The sequence below is a fragment of the Podarcis gaigeae genome, assembly GCF_964106915.1.
Source record: "Podarcis gaigeae genome assembly, chromosome: 13".
Lineage (NCBI taxonomy): Eukaryota > Metazoa > Chordata > Lepidosauria > Squamata > Lacertidae > Podarcis > Podarcis gaigeae.
This window is the reverse complement of record NC_139689.1, coordinates 42,113,816-42,132,585: the sequence shown is the minus strand read 5'-3', so window position 1 is coordinate 42,132,585 and position 18,770 is coordinate 42,113,816. Positions and strand designations below refer to the sequence as shown.

The 18,770-nt window shown below is 46.5% G+C and overlaps 1 protein-coding gene across 6 annotated transcripts in view; it reads left to right on the top strand.

Moving 5' to 3' along the window:
• ADAM11 (ADAM metallopeptidase domain 11) overlaps positions 1 to 18,770 on the top strand; it is a gene marked incomplete at its 3' end in the record, with an annotated part of 77,995 nt that overhangs the window by 46,677 nt on the left and 12,548 nt on the right. For 5 of the 6 annotated variants that reach the window (XR_014557439.1, XM_083709301.1, XM_083709300.1 and 2 more), the window contains 13 exons: positions 25 to 115; positions 4,787 to 4,838; positions 4,961 to 5,060; positions 7,312 to 7,383; positions 8,375 to 8,467; positions 10,501 to 10,581; positions 11,230 to 11,280; positions 12,602 to 12,665; positions 14,902 to 15,001; positions 15,157 to 15,276; positions 15,610 to 15,778; positions 16,346 to 16,460; positions 17,253 to 17,343. Coding sequence is in view for 5 of the 6 variants with exons in the window: in XM_083709301.1 (XP_083565427.1) it covers positions 25 to 115; positions 4,787 to 4,838; positions 4,961 to 5,060; positions 7,312 to 7,383; positions 8,375 to 8,467; positions 10,501 to 10,581; positions 11,230 to 11,280; positions 12,602 to 12,665; positions 14,902 to 15,001; positions 15,157 to 15,276; positions 15,610 to 15,778; positions 16,346 to 16,460; positions 17,253 to 17,343 (1,199 nt within the window). Of the gene's footprint in view, positions 1 to 24; positions 116 to 4,786; positions 4,839 to 4,960; positions 5,061 to 7,311; positions 7,384 to 8,374; positions 8,468 to 10,500; positions 10,582 to 11,229; positions 11,281 to 12,601; positions 12,666 to 14,901; positions 15,002 to 15,156; positions 15,277 to 15,609; positions 15,779 to 16,345; positions 16,461 to 17,252; positions 17,348 to 18,770 lie in introns of those variants that run through there. The other variant, XM_083709302.1, reaches the window with a different exon arrangement.

Genomic DNA, 18,770 nt, shown 5'->3' with positions numbered 1-18,770 from the left:
TCATCTTCTTCTTCCTTCCCAAAGTATGGCAACGTGGGAGCAATGGCTGTAACGTTAGCACAGACCCTGGGGCAAAACATTGGAATGATGTGGAACAAGCACCGTACCTCTGCAGGTAAGTAGCTGGGTGTCAGACTGAATGGAGAGATAGCCTGACCTGACCGTAAGCAGGAGTCCACAGGGCACAGTAGACCTCTAAGCATATTTAGACAGAAGTTACACGACTTCAGTCAGTCTTGAGCAGACAGCTTACACCAAACAGATCTGGAGCTCCACAGGCTTTTTATTCCAACTAATCATCTAAAGCCCCATCCCCTTCTTGAAGAGTGGAGAGCTTCAAGGGGTAGCCCTCTGGTCTGAAGCATAGCACTCCATGGAATCTGTTCTCCCCTGGTGTTTAAAGCACCCTGTGCTGCTGGGCAGGTACCAAAGAATTCAAGGCCCCAAGGAATCTGACCCGGGGATTGCAGTTTCTGGGGGTCCCAGTTTTGAAGGCGGTGACTCATGGGCCTCATGACTGACAGGCTTCAGCTTAGTATCGGGGCCCAGGTGTGGGTTCAGCACCTCAATAGCTTGCATCACTGGCTGTCCTGATGCAGCTGGTTCATCTTGCTCTTCTGCATCAGAGTTTGACTGCTGATCAGGGTTCAGATCATGACAGTAGGGAGCGATGACAGCCTCTGATGCATCTCTGAGAAGGGTGAGATTGCAAATATGTACCCGCTCTGATTTTTGAACTGGAGACATACTTTTAAGGCAAGTCTGATCTCCTTAGCTGCTCTGGTGAGCTGCTCAAGAGCTGAGCTTGCTAGATCAAATGAAACTGCACCATTCTGCCATTTGTCTGAGGTGTTACGCAAACAAATCAGTTTGCACTGTGTGAAATAGCTCCGCTAAATATAAATGGTTAGCTACTGGAGCAAAGGATCGGTCATCGAGCCTTGTTGGAGATTCTTAGTTCAGGTTATACAGACAGACTTGCTGTTAATGGGATGTATTGTCCTAAGACAGAGGATAGGATGAGTGACATCTGGGGATAACAGTCCTAGGATTTTTTGATTAGAACAGGGGTCACCAACCTAAGGCCTGTGGGCCGGAAGCGGCCTGTGGAGGTCGTTTTACCGGCCCACGAGCTGCCCCCAAACTGGGCTGCCGGCTCCTGCGCTGCGCTAAACCGGTGCAGCACAGCATGGGGACTCGCTTCCGCGGTGTCGAAAATCACGTCTGTGCAGATGCCGACACCGAAAATTGCTTCTGCACAGACACAGACGCCAAAAATCATGGGCACGCTTGCTTGCGCGCACAATCTGGCCCACAGATCCGGCCCAGGCAAGATAAACCTTGCTGACCCCTGGATTAGAAGGTTCCATTTGAGATCAGGAGATTATCAAGAAGGCCAAAAAAACAATAAAGGACTATTTTGAGATAAATTTGAACACTGCTGTGGAAAAAAGAACAATCTGGGACGCAAGCAAAGCTGTGATGAGAGGGTTCTTGATACAACAGAACGCCATAAAGAAAAGACTACAAAATGAGAAAAAGGACAAGATTCTGGGGAAAATTAAAGAGTTAGAGAAGAAACTAAGAGTAAACCCGAAGTCACAGCCGATTTTGAGAGAAATTAAACTTCATCAGGCACAATATTCCAAACTGATAAATCAGGAAATAGAATGGAAGATTAAATCAATGAAACAAAAAACATTTGAATCGGCTAATAAATGTGGGAAACTGCTGGCTTGGCAGTTGAAGAAGAGACAAAAGCTGAACATAGTAACAAATTTGGAAATAGAAGGAAGGAATATTCAGAACCCGGTGGAAATTAGAAAATGTTTCCAGAAATATTTTAAGAAATTATACACTCAAGGGCCACAAAAGGAGGAAGAGATTGCAAAATTTTTGGAGAAAAATGGACTTAAAAAACTATCACAAGAAAATAGATCACTCCTGAATAGTAAAATAACACGACTAGAGATAGAACAGGCCATTCAGAACATGAAGTTGGGCAAGTCTCCAGGGCCAGATGGCTTGACCTCCAAGTACTATAAGACATTAAGTGACTATTTGATTCAACCACTGATGGAGGTCAGCAATGAAATTATGGAGGGAAAGAAGGCGCCTGAATCGTGGAAGGAAGCTTTCATCACATTGATACCAAAATCAGAAACTGAAAAGACACAACTTAAGAACTACCGCCCCATTTCCCTTTTAAATGTGGATTACAAAATATTTGCTGACGTTTTGGCAGGAAGACTCAAAAGAGTTTTAAATGAGATAATTCATAAAGACCAGGCAGGCTTTCTCCCAGGAAGACATTTATTTGCTAATACAAGGAACATTATTGACATTTTGGAACTTTTGCAAACAAATATTAACACTAAAGCAGTTCTAATTTTTATAGACGCGGAGAAGGCCTTCGATAATATTTCTTGGAAATTTATGAAGGGGAATTTAAAAGAAATGGGAGTGGGGCGGGGTTTTGAAAATGGGATTGACGCGATTTATTCAGAACAAAAGGCAAAACTGATAGTTAACAATGTGGTTACAGAAGAGTTTAAGATTGAAAAAGGGACACGACAAGGCTGCCCGATTTCCCCCTTGCTGTTTATTTCTGTCCTGGAGGTGCTCTTGAACTTGATTAGAGGGGACCGGTTGGTGCAAGGGATTCAGATCGGAGTGAAACAATATAAACTTAAAGCTTTTGCAGATGACCTTGTTTTGACATTGCAAGAGCCAGAATCTAGTACAAAAAGAGTGTTACAATTGATTCAGGACTTTGGTCGGGTAGCGGGCTTTAAACTAAACAAACAGAAAACTAAGGTGTTGGGAAAAAACTTGACAGAAGCAGAGTCAGAACGGTTTCAGAGAGAAACAGAACTAACTGTGGTTAAAAAAGTAAAGTACCTAGGGGTAAACATAACAGCAAAAAATCTGAGTCTATTTAAGGATAATTATGAAAAATGTTGGTCTGAAATTAAGAGAGACTTGGACAGTTGGTCAAAATTGAAGCTTTCTTTGTTAGGCCGAATTGCTGCTATTAAGATGAATGTATTGCCTAAGATGTTGTTTTTATTTCAAACATTGCAAATTGTGGATAAGACGGAGTGCTTCAGGAAGTGGCAGAGAGATATTTCTAAATTTGTCTGGCAGGGCAAAAAGCCCAGAATTAAGTTTAAGATATTAACCGATGCGAAAGAAAGAGGGGGCTTTGCCCTGCCAGACTTAAGGTTGTACTACGAAGCCGCAGCTTTCTGCTGGCTAAAAGACTGGCTACTTCTAGAGGACACTGACGTGTTAGATTTAGAAGGTTTTAACAATGCATTTGGCTGGCATGCATACTTATGGTATGACAAAGTTAAGATCAATAAGGCCTTTAAGAACCATATTGTCAGGAAAGCAGTGTTTAATGTCTGGTCAAAATACAAAGACCTATTGGAAAATAAAACTCCAAGATGGCTATCACCTCTGGAGGCTAAGGCCCGAAAAAGACCCAATATGGAGGCCAAATGGCCGAAATATTGGGAAATAATAGAGAAAGAGGGCAACAATTGGAAATTGCAGAGTTTGGAAAAAATGAAAGACAAAGTGCGAGACTGGTTACATTACGCTCAGATTCAAGAAATTTTTAAAAAGGATAAAAAGTTAGGATTCCAGGTGGAGAAATCGAAGTTGGAAACAGAATTGTTAGAACCTAAGACTAAAGTACTTTCAAGAATGTATAACTTGCTGTTGAAATGGAATACACAAGATGAAATGGTTAAGTCGGCCATGATAAAGTGGGCACAGGATATTGGGCATAATATTATGTTTGAGGATTGGGAAAGGTTGTGGACCACGGGGATGAACTTCACGGCATGTAATGCTCTGAAGGAAAATGTAATGAAAATGATATATAGGTGGTACATGACCCCAGTTAAACTAGCCAAAATATGCCATGTGCCAGACAACAAATGTTGGAAATGTAAGGAAAATGAAGGAACATTCTTTCACCTCTGGTGGACTTGTCCCAGGGTGAGGGTCTTCTGGGAAATGATATATAATGAGCTGAAAAAGGTATTTAAGTATACCTTCCTTAAGAAACCAGAGGCCTTCCTCCTGGGCATTGTCGGCCAGATGGTGCCAAAGAAGGACCGAACATTCTTTTTGTACGCAACAGCAGCAGCAAGGATACTTATCGCCAAGAAGTGGAAAACTCAAGATCTACCCACTCTGGAAGAATGGCAGATGCAGCTGATGGACTATATGCAACTGGCTGAGATGACTGGCAGAATTCGAGACCTGGGAGAAGAGAGGGTTGAAGAAGATTGGAGGAAATTTAAGATTTATTTACAAAAATATTGTGATTTGGTGGAAAGTTAAGTAGGATGTTTGATCATAAATAATTGGCCACCACAAAATCGGATCGAAATGGGATGTAAAGTGAGATTAAGAGAAATTAATTTACAGAGGATTATATTTAAATAAGTGGTTATAAAATTTGTAAATTAGATGATAAATTGCTGGGAAAAATTTATGATGATGAAAATGGCAGCGGGAGATGTGAGGAAGTCCAAAGAAGTCATGAAACTCTGTTGAGATAAAAGAAAGGTTGTTTATTTTTGTACTTTATTTTGTAAAAACCCCTAATAAAAATTTATTAAAAAAAAAAAAGAAGGTTCCATTTGAACGAATAGCCAGGGACTTTGGAGACACAAATTATAGGCAGAGAAAAGAGGGGGTCACAGAATATACCCTCCCAGTTCCTTAACAAGGCATCTCCTTCTTTTCTTATCATCCCATTTCTCTGCAGGTGACTGTCGCTGTCCCGACTCATGGCTGGGCTGCATTATGGAGGACACTGGGTGAGTGTGGGGAAGAGGTGAGGCTCACCAAAGGGCGAAACTGTCGGAGGCGTGCTTCACTTTGCAGTCAGGAACAGCATCTTCATTAATGTGTGCCCATGGCTCTCTTCTCTAACCCACAGATTCTACCTGCCACGGAAGTTCTCACGCTGCAGCATTGATGAGTACAATAAATTCCTGGCTGATGGTGGGGGAAGCTGTCTCTTTAACAAGCCACTGAAGGTAAACCCAAAGCACTCATCTGCTCACCTATAGCCTACAGCCAAAGAATCTTCCGAGAGAGTGCAACTCCATTCAGAACCGGCTGCCTTGCCACTTCCCGGACTCGATAACTTGGAACACATAAAACCTCCCATCTTGTCTGGATTCAGCTTCATTTCTTTGGCCTCAGTCCAGCCCATTAATGCCTCCAGGCACCAGTCCAACACCTGAACGGCCTCTTCCAATTCAGATGGCATGGAAAGATAGAGCTGAGTGTGGCCCGCATATTGATGACACCTCGTCCCAAAACTCCTGATGATATTTCTCAGCGGGTTTGTGAATATGTTAAAAAGCACCGGGGACAGGAGGCAGCACTGTGGGATTCCTCAGGTTCTGGAATCAGTAGAAAGCAGTATCCCTGTGAGCCCAGTGGCCTCACACCTCCATGGCATTGGTTTGGTCCAGAAGGTGCTGTGGCCATCAAAAGCCACAGAGAAGTCAAGGGGTTATCAATCAGAGCGACCAAGGCAGTGTCCATAGAACTGACTTGAGATCAGAGTGAAATAGGTCCACACACTCGGCTTCCTCCAAGCATTGTCCAGCCATAATGTTAGGATGTGGCATGGGGTACATTCTGTTGGTGTTGCGAGTGTATGACTTGGCTTGACCCCAAAATTATTTGGGGATACATAGCTCAAGTTCAGTATTGAATTAAACGTACATTGGCAAAGTTTGGTGTGGAGGCAGCAGAGATGAGATGGACTTGCGTAGAAATGAAGCATTTGAGTCAGATATGGTGCTAGTGCATCTCAAAGACCACAGATTTCTAGTAAATTGGTGGCCCAGAGCTGCTTATGGGTCTTACTCATTTATGCTTATACTAGCAATTACTCTTGTGGGCCTCACACTCTTTTGACTGTGTCTTGTGCAAAAGCACTACAGTGGTACCTCGGGTTACATATGCTTCAGGTTACATACACTTCAGGTTAAAGACTCTGCTAACCCAGAAATAATACCTCGGGTTAAGAACTTTGCTTCAAGATAAGAACAGAAATCGTGTGGCAGCAGCGGGAGGCCCCATTAGCTAAAGTGGTGCTTCAGGTTAAGAACAGTTTCAGGTTAAGAATGGACCTCTGGAACGAATTAAGTACATAACCAGAGGTACCACTGTACAACCAACTCGAAACACACTGGGCTACGGCGGGGGTGGCCAACTTCCAAGAGACTGTGATCTACTCACAGAATTAAAAACTGGCAGTGATCTACCCCCATTTTTTAGGGGTTCAGGTCAAAGTTGTTCAGCTTTTTTTAGGGAGAGGAAAAGCTCCATTTTTAGGGGGAGTTAAAAGTTGCTTAGCTTTGGGAGGGGCGCACGCGCAATGTTTTTACATTATTTTGGGGTCAAAGAGAAACAGCAACTCACCGAAGGATTGCTGGGGGGGGGGGGAACAGCCTCGGTTTGTAAACTCTGTCTTCCATTCTCCAACAATGGAGGGCGGGGAGAGAGGGTGGGGCCGGAAGGAGGCCAGCGATCGACCGCGATCGACCAAAACCTTGCAGGCATCGACCAGTAGGTCGCAATTGACCTGTTGGACATCCCTGGGCTAGGGCATCTCTTCAGTAACATTATTTGGGGGGGGGGACTAAAGTGGCCCAAGTGGAAAGGAGAGACAGCCATGTGCTGGGGGCTAGTTGCTCTCTCTCTCACACACACAATTATCTGATGGTCAGAAAGGCATAAATTGGTCCTTTTTTATTTCTTCTCCTTGCTCCCTTCAAAAATCAATAGAAAGAAACCTGTTAATTCTTTTATAATGTTCAAACCCGGCAGCATCACCGTAGACATAACTTCTTATGTTCATGAAATATTTGAAGATTGAACCCTGGCCATCTGCTGATGATACTTTTGGAAGGGCTTTCCTGGGCCGTGTTAAATTTTTAATTTGTAAACTAGATTGCTCCATCATTGCAAGCAGCAGAGTGTCAATGCAAGAAATCAGTGGTCTGCTAGGCTGCCGCTTGGTGCAGCAGTGGAGAAATTTAGTTTATGGAAGGATAACTTAACAAAAAAATGCCGCTTCCATCTCTACTCTAACAGCAAACCTCCTCCATTCCCTCAAAATGGGGCCATGAAATGGGGGGGGGGGTCAGTTTTGGCCTAGTGCAAAAAGGAGGTGGGGGTAGAATATAAAGGTATACATGCAAAATGAGAAGATGGCTTGGAGGCCGCTAAAGATTTAATCTCTTTTCTGCCCCCCCCCCCCAATTACAGCTCCTTGATCCCCCTGAATGTGGTAATGGATTTGTAGAGGCAGGAGAAGAATGTGACTGTGGGTCTCTGGCGGTGAGTGTCAAGTGGGGCTGAAACTGCCATGTGGATGGAGGTGGGGTGACGGGGGGATGGCATTGCTGGACTTGGGCCACTTACTCAGTCCTGCCTTCTGCATGCTTATGAGCTCCTCATATTATTTCAAGAGGCTGGGGTATTTCAGGAACTTGGTGCAAGACACAAGCCTCAGCATGGGCAGCTGACTGGGGCTGATGGGAGTTGGTCCAAAATATCTGGAGAGCACAGACTTGTGGAAGGTTACCTGCCATACAGGGGGAACGGTAGATAGTGAGTGGGGGCAGAAAGTAGTGGTAGAGGTTAGGAAAACAGACGAGGCAAAGGTGAACACACATAATGGCAGTGTTTATCTTGTGGGCCCCAGACCCTGAGGTTACTGTGCCTTTAAGGGCAAGAAATTGTACCTGGAAGGTAAAGGTAAAGGGACCCCTGACCATTAGGTCCAGTCGTGGCCGACTCTGGGGTTGCGGCGCTCATCTCGCTTTACTGGCCGAGGGAGCCGGCGTACAGCTTCCGGGTCATGTGGCCAGCATGACTAAGCCGCTTCTGGCGAACCAGAACAGCGCACAGATACGCTGTTTACCTTCCCTCCGAAGCAGTACCTATTTATCTACTTGCACTTTGATGTGCTTTCGAACTGCTAGGTTGGCAGGAGCAGGGACCGAGCAACGGGAGCTCACCCCATTACGGGGATTCGAACTGCCGACCTTCTGATTGGCAAGTCCTAGGCTCTGTGGTTTAACCCACAGTGCCACCCATGTCCCTCCTGCATCACTAAAGCACTGAGGTGGAGACTGGGACACATGGCAAAATTCTCTCAGTGAAAGCCTTGGAGGATCCTGGCAGTCTCCAGTCTCAACACAAAGGGCCCAGTTCAGAATTCAAGGCACCCATTGTTAGACAGGGTTTGTTACAGCTCTGATCCAAAATTAACAGCTGGCTATTCTCTCTCTCTCTCTCTCGTTCTCTCTTCTTTGCCCCCTTGAAGGAGTGCTCCAAAGGTGGGGGGAACTGCTGCAAGAAATGCACATTGACGCACGATGCTATGTGCAGTGATGGCTTGTGCTGCCGAGGGTGCAAGGTGAGTGGGTGAGATTGGCAGCAGTGGTGAGGCAGGTGGGGGGAGGTGTTCCCACAGGCATAAGATCCACTCAGAGTCTGCTTGGCACTAGTTTCAAGCAAGGCACCTTTTTAAGGAACTCTGCAGCAGATGAAAAATCAGCTGTGCCTGTGGGCGTGCTGCAAACTAGGCCAAAGCACAGTGGGCACTGCCCATGTGAGGCATAAATTTTTATTGCACAATTGTCTGTGGTTTTCTACAAAATAAATCTAGGCAGATAAGGCATCATACATCACACACATATCATACAGACACACATCATGCATGTGTACGTATGTATATGTGACACACTCCTCTTCCAGGTCGTTAGTCTACTCCACAACTGATTAGCTTCAGCTGTCTTATAGAAGCTTCTAGACTATTCACAGGGATTGAACCCCAACATGTTGTGTTGAAAAAGTCCAGCTCTAGGTATTACTGTGGGTCCTAGGCATGAGGTGAATCTTTCTGCAACCACTTGACTCTTTGGGTGCTTCCAGACTGTCACTATGCTTGGCTAGGATTCTGTCACTCCCTGGCAGATTCAGGCAGTGGCGTAGCCTTGGGGGCTGGTGCCCTGGGTGCATTTTCTGAAGGATGCTTGACTAGGCACCCATACAACAGCCTCCCGTCGGAGCCTGACTCTGGAGCTGCGGAGGCAGCTTCCTTCTGTGCAGCTCCACTTCCAGGTAAGGGGAAAAACAATGCTGTCCAAGGTTGTAAAGACTGCGGAGAGAATAATTGGGTGCGCTCTTCCCACCTTGGATCAAATCTATGCTTCCAGGTGCCATAAGAAAGCTGCAGAGATAGCGCAGGATAGTGCGCACCCCGGAAATGATCTCTTTCAGCTTCTGCCTTCTGGAAGAAGGTACTTGGTTATAAAGACTAAGACTAGCCGCCTGAGAAACAGTTTCTATCTAAATGCGATTTTGATTTTAAACGCAGTGTAAGGTAGTCTCTATGGGAGTATATTGTATTCAGTTATGGGGTATCAGAGTTTTCAGGGGCTAACCAGGCTGGGATAGTTGGGATAGCAGGCTTATTGGTTTTTGAATGTCTGATGTAGATTTTTTCAATTTTTTTGTTCTGTATAGGACAATGACAGTAAAGATTATCGTATTGTATTATACCTCTGGCTCCGGGGGTGAAGTGGAGAGTCGGTGGCAGAGAGCTGCCGCCCCTCTTCTGGGTTGGGGCACATGCAGCTACACAGCAGCAGAGAGAGGCTGCGGGTGTGTAAGGCACCCAGCCATGCCTCCTCCATCTCCCAGGTCAAGCCTGGCCTGAGGGGCAGAGAGAGGTTGCGGGCACACAGGGCGCACAGCCACAGGTCCTCCATCCCCTGGGTCAAGCCTGACCGAGAAGGTCGGGTGGGAGAGGCTGCGGGTGTGCAAGTGAGAATGCAAGGCGAGCTGCAGCCAGCTCTCTCTGTGCCCTGCCCCCCTTGGGGGCGTCCCCTGGCCCCGGGTGGTGTTTGGACACTCTCCGCCATTGGAATCAGGTTGCACAATGATAGTTGATTTGGTGGTCTTGCATGACAAACCCACTTCCCTCAAAGACTTTTTTGCAATAAGGAAAGTGTCAGGAAGATGCACTGGAATGTGTGGGATAACAATGTCCTCTAACCTCCCTGCAATCAAAGCAGAAGGAATTTTCAATAAATAGCCGGTGTTGTTTTATGCAAACAAACCTGGATGAACATTCGGTAAACAGATGTACAAGCAACTGCAGGAAGTTGCCATTGCTGCTCTCATTATTCTTCTCTATCAAAAGAAGTGAGATCACGAATGCAGCAAGCCATGCTGCTCCAGGGAGAGTGCGGACAATATTTCTCTTTCTGCATTGAGAATGGTTGGGAAAGGAGTGTTTGAGTAGACTGTGAAGCCTAGCTTCCCCTCGCCTCCAAGGCCAGCACACTGAGCAAGAACAGTGGGAAGATGTTTCTGCCTGTTCCCTTTCCTCACCAGCCAGTATTAAATAACTCTTTTGCTTCTTTCCCATCTCGCACCCTGCAGTATGAGCCGCGGGGTGTAACCTGCCGAGATCCCGTGAATGAGTGTGACATCCCTGAAACCTGCACAGGTGACTCCAGTCAGGTGAGATGGGCAAGTTTTTTGTTTGTTTTTTAAAAAATAATTTTTATTAACCGACCAATCAAATCAAATTAAATCACATCACATAAATTCCGAATTACAAAGCCGAATTTTAAATTTTTGTTGAGGGGATCCATATTTCAAGTTCCGAAGGGGGATTCCGATCATCATCTTGCTACTGTGTTAATATCCATATCAGTCCAAATAAAGTTCATAATTCTATTCAGTCTTAGCTTGCTGTTTCCACATCTCATCTTGTTCGTATATTTTTTCTTTTTTCTTTATGATCTCTTCTGATAATCTCCTTAAGCAGATAAACACCCATGCTTTCATGAATAGCAAGTTACCAGGCAAAGATCTGATCAGGAGGTTCAGGAAAATGCACTTCAGGGTTCCAGTCAAACCACCTCCCTTTTGAACACCAGGAGATGCCTCCCGCACCTCCAAGAACTGATTCTCCAGGGTTTTAATTTGGGCCAAATTCTGGCAGGAAGCTCTCTGCTAATCTGGATGCCCTATCCTCCGATCCTAGCTATGTGGAGAACTGGTTAATTTAGTGACTCTTGAGCTGTGAAGAATCTTGTCTTGTTCTGTATTGAATATTTATGTTTGCCTTCCCCCTCTCTCTGTATTTTTGTCTTTGCTCCATAGTGCCCACCCAATTTGCACAAGCAGGATGGCTATTTTTGTGACAATGAACAGGTAAGGTTGGTATCTCAGCTTCGCACTTGGGTGTGATATCCCTGGCATTACTGCCAGTGAGGGCATAGCTGCACCCGTGGTCAGTTGCATCCATGTGCCTTTGCCATGCACAGGTTGGACAAACCCTGGTCGGTTCCAGCACCAGGGAAGGAAAGCAAGGGAATGAATGTATGGTTAAAGCCATTGCACCCACTGCCAGAGAAGTGTGCCTGTGCCTTTTAAGGGCTGCATAGCGGGTGGAAATTCTGCTAGGCACAATTTCTCCTAGCAGTGCATCATTGCCAGCTTCCATGAAATATTCACTTATAGGCAATTCAGAAAAGTACAAAAGTCATCTCAGTGTAGAGATTGACACAGCCCACAGGAGCAGCTCACTGCTAGCTCCTGTTAGAAATAATAATGTCCCATAGAATGGAGAGGGAAAACGTATCTTTGTAGAGGGGCCATATATTGTACGGCTTGAGAGTGGGGAGGAAATCAAGAGTGTGATGAGTCAAGTCGCCTGAGCATGATGCAGCTTGCATCTGATAGTTATATTATCAGACGAAGCTGATCAGCAGGACACACCTTTATTTGTTTCTACTCCCTCCTGCTCTGAAAGCAGCAAGCTTTTCATACTGGTCAGGCTCCCAGTGTGTTGAGATATCCTGGGAATGCAGCTTCTTGTCTCCCTACCCATTAAGGTAAAGGTAAAGGGACCCCTGACCATTAGGTCCAGTTGTGTCCGACTCTGGGGTTGCGGCGCTCATCTCGCTTTACTGGCCAAGGGAGCCGGCATACAGCTTCCGGGTCATGTGGCCAGCACGACTAAGCCGCTTCTGGCGAACCACAGCAGCGCACGGAAACGCTGTTTACCTTCCCGCCGGAGGGGTACCTATTTATCTACTTGCACTTTGACGTGCTTTTGAACTGCTAGGTTGGCAGGAGCAGGGACCGAGCAACGGGAGCTCACCCTATCGCGGGGATTCGAACTGCCGACCTTCTGATCGGCAAGTCCTAGGCTCTGTGGTTTAACCCACAGTGCCACCCGCGTCACTCCCTACCCTCCCTACCCATTCATTTATGCTAGTTTCATTGGCTCCAAATATGGAGAAAGGGAAATTGCCTGGGGAAATTCTAGTTTATTCGTAGTGACCCCAAATTATCCAGACCTCTGCTCTGTAGAATAGCTACTCTATGCAACCTTAGTACTGCAGAGACCTGAGGAGCTGAATCTGCACTCCCAGGCCCCATACATTAGAGCCTTCTGTTTGTCCACGGAGGCTTATGATCAAGTGAGGATCTTGTGAACCTCTAACAACTCTGACTTTCTGCTGCGCAGGGCCGGTGCTATGGTGGCCGTTGTAAAACCAGGGACCGCCAGTGCAGTGCATTGTGGGATCGTGGTAAGTAGTGCTTTTGGTCACTCAAATGGGTGGGGGATGCTGTTAGCGAAACCTGGTTTCATGTTGCCACTACATCCCCATAACATCAGTGGGTGATGTATGCTGGCAAAAGGGAGGCACTAATGGCCGGAGAGGATGTGCAGGTAGAACAGCTTTGCTCCCATTTCCCTAATAATGTGCATTGCTGATGCTTACCAAGAAGCACAGGGTACTGGGAGCTTTGGTGTGGTGTGGGTGCAGCAGTAGGACCAATCCCTGCCGCTGTGCCTGCATCACACCACACTCCCCATCTCTGTAAGTGACAGCAATACGCAGCTTTGGGAAGACAGAACAGCCACCCTACCTGCATAACCCCACCAGGTGCTCTTCCTGAAGGCTCTTCATGTGGCTTTAAAAGGAGCAGGGCAAGGAGGATGTACACAGCTGTATCACCTGATACTCACTCTGTTGCCCCACTGCTCTCTTTTGCTGGCAGTGGGGGAAAACTAGAGTGAGAGGCATATTCTTTGAGTTCTGCCCAGGAGGTTATAGACCCAGTAATCTTAGCTGGAGGTGGTTAATGGCTTGAGTCAATGAGGGACAACATAAGATGATCCTGCGGCCATGCCTAGGTCTGAAAGGCTGATGAGGGTTCAGCACCAGCAAATCACTGATGAACAGATAGCAATATCTTCAGCCTTCCCTGTCATTGCCTCCCCAAGAGATGCTAACATGCAAAATTTAATTGCGAGAGAGAGAGAGAGAGAGAGAGAGAGAGAGAGAGAGAGAGAGAGTCTTCAAACTCGTCCATCTATAGGCTAGTTTCTCAGTGATACCCAGCCAATCTCTTTCTCTGGCTGACTCTGATTCCATCTTGTATCCTGATTTTTCCAGTGCCAAGTCAAGAGCAGAGGGCAAGGGCTTTGCAGCATTTCACAACATTAGCATAATGAAATAGTCAGGGCTACACCACAGCTAAAGACCAGACATGCTGTTCTAGCACGATGTAAGAGGGGCTTAATTTGTAATTAACAGTCTGGGTTGCTTAAGTTGGATGCTCTCTGAAACTGGTGCTGACTTGCAACAAAGCTTTGTACCAAGATGTCCTTAGAAGGCCTCCAATGGACTTGCAAGCTCGGTATACCATAGTCCAGCTCTTTGTCCGATTGCAGACCTATCCACCAGCAGCCTCATTTAGGTTAACACTTGCAATCCAGATCACAGTTCACCACATGCAGAGGAACAAATGCCCCTGAATGACCCAAGCTGTTGATTTAGACCAGTAAGTGCTATATCCTAAAAGGTGTCCAAAATCATTGATGATAACTTTCAAGGTAGGGATAGATGATTCTGGGTTTGTAACAAAGAGGAACGTCGAAACAAAATTAAAAAATTCCTTCCAGCAGCACCTTAGAGACCAACTAAGTTTGTTATTGGTATGAGCTTTCGTGTGCATGCACACTTATTCAAGATACCACACGAAAGCTCATACCAATAACTAACTTAGTTGGTCTCTAAGGTGCTACTGGAAGAATTTTTTTTATTTTGTTTCGACTACGGCAGACCAACACGGCTACCTACCTGTAACTAGAAAGAGGAACTTGTCGTCCACAAATAAGGCGAATAATTCCCTGAGATTCCATGCAGTCCAAACCCTGCTTTTCCAAATTGTGAAAGTGGAGAAGGGCAGAGAGAAGAAAGCAGCATCTCGAACTCAGTCGCCACAATAGTGGCAGCAAAATATACTGTCATAATCCGGTTAAACTGTGGACTATTCAGTTATGAAGGTTTACCTCTCTGAGTGTAAAACTAAAACCCCAGATACCCAACCTGCTTTGCATTTGTCCTACTGTTGTTACATTGGGATCTTATGTTACTAGCAACATTTTTGGACGGGTAATATAAACCCCAAGGCCTCACCAGCGTTGAGTCTGGTAAAAAGTTGCGTTCCAAGGGCTGGGTCCATGGAGATCTTCCCAGTGTCACAGGAATAACTGAGTACTGTACTGCAAACTGCCGGTCATCTGAAGACACCAGCACCACCTTCAGACCAATGGTAGAATTACACCCTTCCTTTCAAAATCTTTTTGGAGCAAAACCCCCCAGGGTTTTTGGCTTTTGCTAGAAGTCCTGATGAGCAGCTGTTCAGAAGAGTAGCTCTGTAGAGAATGTAATGCTGGGTCAGGGAAGTATGGAGTCTATGTGTGTTATGTTCTCTGGTATGTCATACCTCTTCTTTTCCTCCCTGGGACTCAAGCTTCAGCTGAAAGGTTTTGCTATGAGAAGCTGAATGTTGAAGGCACTGAGCGAGGGAACTGCGGGCGCGAGGGGAACCGCTGGGTGCCCTGCATCAAGCAGTGAGTAATCTCAGATTTCGCCCTTTCCCAGAATGCACTGTGCCCCTTCCCACAATGCACTGCACCAGACCACCACACTCCCGCAGCCGCCAAGCTGGTGCAAAACCCCTTCTTTTCGTAGCTTATTTGGTTCTTTCTCCTCCCCCTGCACTCAGAGACGTGTTGTGTGGATACCTCCTCTGCGCCAACGTGACAGGTTCTCCGCGTATGGGCGAACTTCTTGGTGAAATCACCACCATGACTTTCTATCACCAGAAGCGTTATGTTGACTGCAGGTTAGTGGAGCCTCACAATCTAGATCCATCCGCAGTGGGGGGGGGGAGGGTTAAGCACTTCCTCCCCGGGTGTTCTTTTCTCAGCAAATTAGCAAAGTCTGGCTGGCAGAGTCCTGCAGGCACACCGCTACAACTTCCATGTGGATTGCAAGTGTCTCTCACAGTACATCATGAGATGCAGCAACAGGAATTGTGAAAAGAAGTTGCTGGTAGGCCCCTCTCCCTCCCCCATTATCTCCACCAGCATTGTAATTATAGAGCCTTGTCTCTTTCATGCGTGGGAGCAATGAAATATTCCAGCCACACAGTGGAACTATTCTTTTCCTCTCCTAGGGGCGGCCATGTTCAGCTTGTGGATGGCACGGATGTGAGCTACGTGGAAGACGGGACGCCCTGTGGACCCAGCATGCTGTGTCTTGACCACAAATGCCTTCCTGTATCTGCCTTTAACTTCAGCACCTGTCCAGGCAGCTGGGGTGGCCAGATCTGCTTTGACCACGGGGTACAACTTGCAAACAGTTCACAAGTGCCTTGCTCTTGGCATATGCTTAGCAGTACGGTCTGCACAGAGGCAACTATTGAGCCATCTGCTCCATTTTCTTTGGCTTTATTTCCTCCAGGGATCCAGTCTTGGGGACAATGATTTTGAGAGGGAGCCTCCTTTAGTCTTTTCTGAAGTTGGAAAGCATGGATCAAAATGGATGTCATCATGACCCAGCCCATACGTTTAATAATTATGTTCTATGAGCATAATATGGTGTATTACGTGATGGCAAAATCAAAAGTGATGGATGCATTTAATTTATTTGAGAATAATCTCATTCAGAAATGGTCTCTTCCCGCCATGGGGGAAAAGGCTAGAAAACAATGCTTTGGCTTCTTTTTTAATGTGGTTGGGGTATTTAAATTTGTTTTTCCCATTTCATCTTATAACTGTGTCCATGCCATCATAGGGAAAAGCAACTTGCTTCTTCTGAAAGCAGCCCAAGTGGGCATTTTTAGGATACTAACCAAACATCAGAGGAACATTTTCAAGGACCAAAGCATGCAGCTTCTTTGTTGGTTATAGGTCTGCAGCAATGAGGGCCAATGCATCTGCTATCCTGATTGGACAGGAAAGGACTGCAGTGTCTATGACCCCATCCCAGATCCGAAGCCCACAGGGGAGACAGAAAAGTACAAGGGTAAGTTTGCAGGTCGAGATTCTCTTCAAGGTGACTAGAACCTTATCTCATATACTTCCAAATCAAAATTGCAAATGTGGTGGTCCTTAGACCAACATGAGGTCGTAGCAGAGACCCTCCTCTGTGTTCCCTCTGAAGATCCCAAAGCCCTTTCTCGAATCTGCTGTTGGCTTCCACATGCCTTGTTTTATTTATCACATTCTAAATTAAGGGAGGAATACAAAAACATCAAACCTTTGGGAGAAACCTGAGTACATATCACTACTTTTCATCAGTTTATCCTGCTCTGGTTCTTTTCTCCCACAGCTGTTTTTGGAAGACTGTCCCAGAATCATGCAGCTTCTTTGAAAGCCACCTCTTATTTTGGTTGTCAATCTAAATGTACAGATTAAAGCCACGTGTTCTTACACCCACCATTTTCTTTAAGCCTGCATTTAATTATTTCTCTCTTATCAGGTCCGACTGGCTGCTCCCTCTTTCTAATTTGGGCCCCACGTAATTCAGGCTCTGTCAGTCAAGCACCCATATTGTTGGACCTCCCTTTTTCATAGGAACATGGGGAGGAAGCTGCCTTATACTGAGTCTGAACATTAGTCCATCTAGCTCAGTATTGTCTACACGGATTGGCAGCGTCTCTCCTGGATTTCAGACTGAGGACTCTCCCAGCTCTAGTTGGAGATGCTGGTGATTTAAATGGGGACCTTCTACATGCAAAGCAAATGTTCTGCCATTCACCTATGGTTGTGACCTCACAATATGTATATATAGATATTGTCCCCTCTTCCTCTGCAGGTCCCAGCGGAACCAACATCATCATTGGCTCCATCGCTGGAGCAATCCTGGTGGCGGCTATCGTCCTGGGCGGCACCGGATGGGGATTTAAGTAAGCAGCGTCGACTTGCGCATGCTGTGCCGTTCAAATAGTGCGCCCCTGCACTGTATTGCCTGGAGGGGGAGCTCTCTCGCATGTTCTGCTCCAGGTGCCCTTTGCAGTGAGCTCCTTTGGTGCCTGCACTCAGCTCTGGGGAAGGGGGCATGTCCTACCCCCCTACCAAGTCCAGCTTTTGCCGTTTTTCTCAGGGTGGATTCATACGACCACGGTTTTCCGGTGGCGTTGTCGTGGAAAGACCGTTTGCTAACTCCTTCACTTGCTGGTGTAGGAAAGGCACGGGGTGTTCCTGGGGGTGGTCCGGACATCTGCCTGGACTGGAGACAGGGATCTGTCTTACCTGATAGATCGACACCCTGTGGCTAGTTCCTTCTCTGCAGAACCTTCAGTCAGAAAAGGAGGAGCTGGGGATTGATTTGAGAGCCTGGTTAAGATTCCTCCCCTGCCCTTCAGGAGACTCCTCAACCATCCCAGGAAGTAGCCTTCGGTGCAAGGGGAAGGGTGGCAAAGGAAGGTTTGCACATGGGGCTTATTGCCATGCAAAATGGGGTGCCGACTGGTAGTCTGTATCCACCCTCAGACAGATAGGGGTTGGCTGCAGCAGGGAAATGTGACAAGCCTGGGCTGCAGGCTTAGGGAAAGCAGAGAAAGGCACCAAGCCTCGGAGAATATCAATTGATGGAGGCCTTTTTGACTCCACCTCCAGCCCAGATGTGGCCACAACTTTAGAGAGCGTTTCAGGTCTGCTCCTGAGCCCACTTGTCAGGCTTACTCTTTAATCCTCAATGCATTTTGCACGGCGCATGTTATGGAGAACGGAAGGCACCCTCTTGTGTTGAGTGCCCCACTGGGAGTGGTGGGGATAGGGGCAGACTGATGTGGTGAAGCCCAGCTCCTGGTGCATGGGGGCACACCAGAACAAAACGTTCACCATGTATGATGTGTTAAAATTCCTTTCCGGTGTTACTTTGCCACCTGTAAAGACAGAATATGAATTGGTCTTAGGGAGCTTTCAAATGGAATCGGGGACCGGGCTTGGGTACACTGGTACAATTGCAGTTTTTGATATACCATTAGTTTTCCCTCCTGAACCATTTCAGGCAATTTGCCTGTACTTGCAGCAGCTGGAGCAGGATCTGTGTCCTGCCACTGCATGAACATGTGGCTTGTAGGAGTTTGGGAGGGCTGTAAGTGCTGTCATCTCCCACCCCAGTTCTTAAAAATCTGTCTTAGGAGTGTATGTACCTGCACACCTCGAACTGCCACCTGCATTGCTATGAATTGGGGCCTTTGCATCCTCTTTAACCTCTGTCCATTGCCCTCTCACCTAACAAACCAGGCTTTTTCACCCAGTTGACCTGCAGCATATTACTGCAGGGAAAATTTGTGGGTCCAGCACCCTGTGGTTTTGCTTTGGGTAG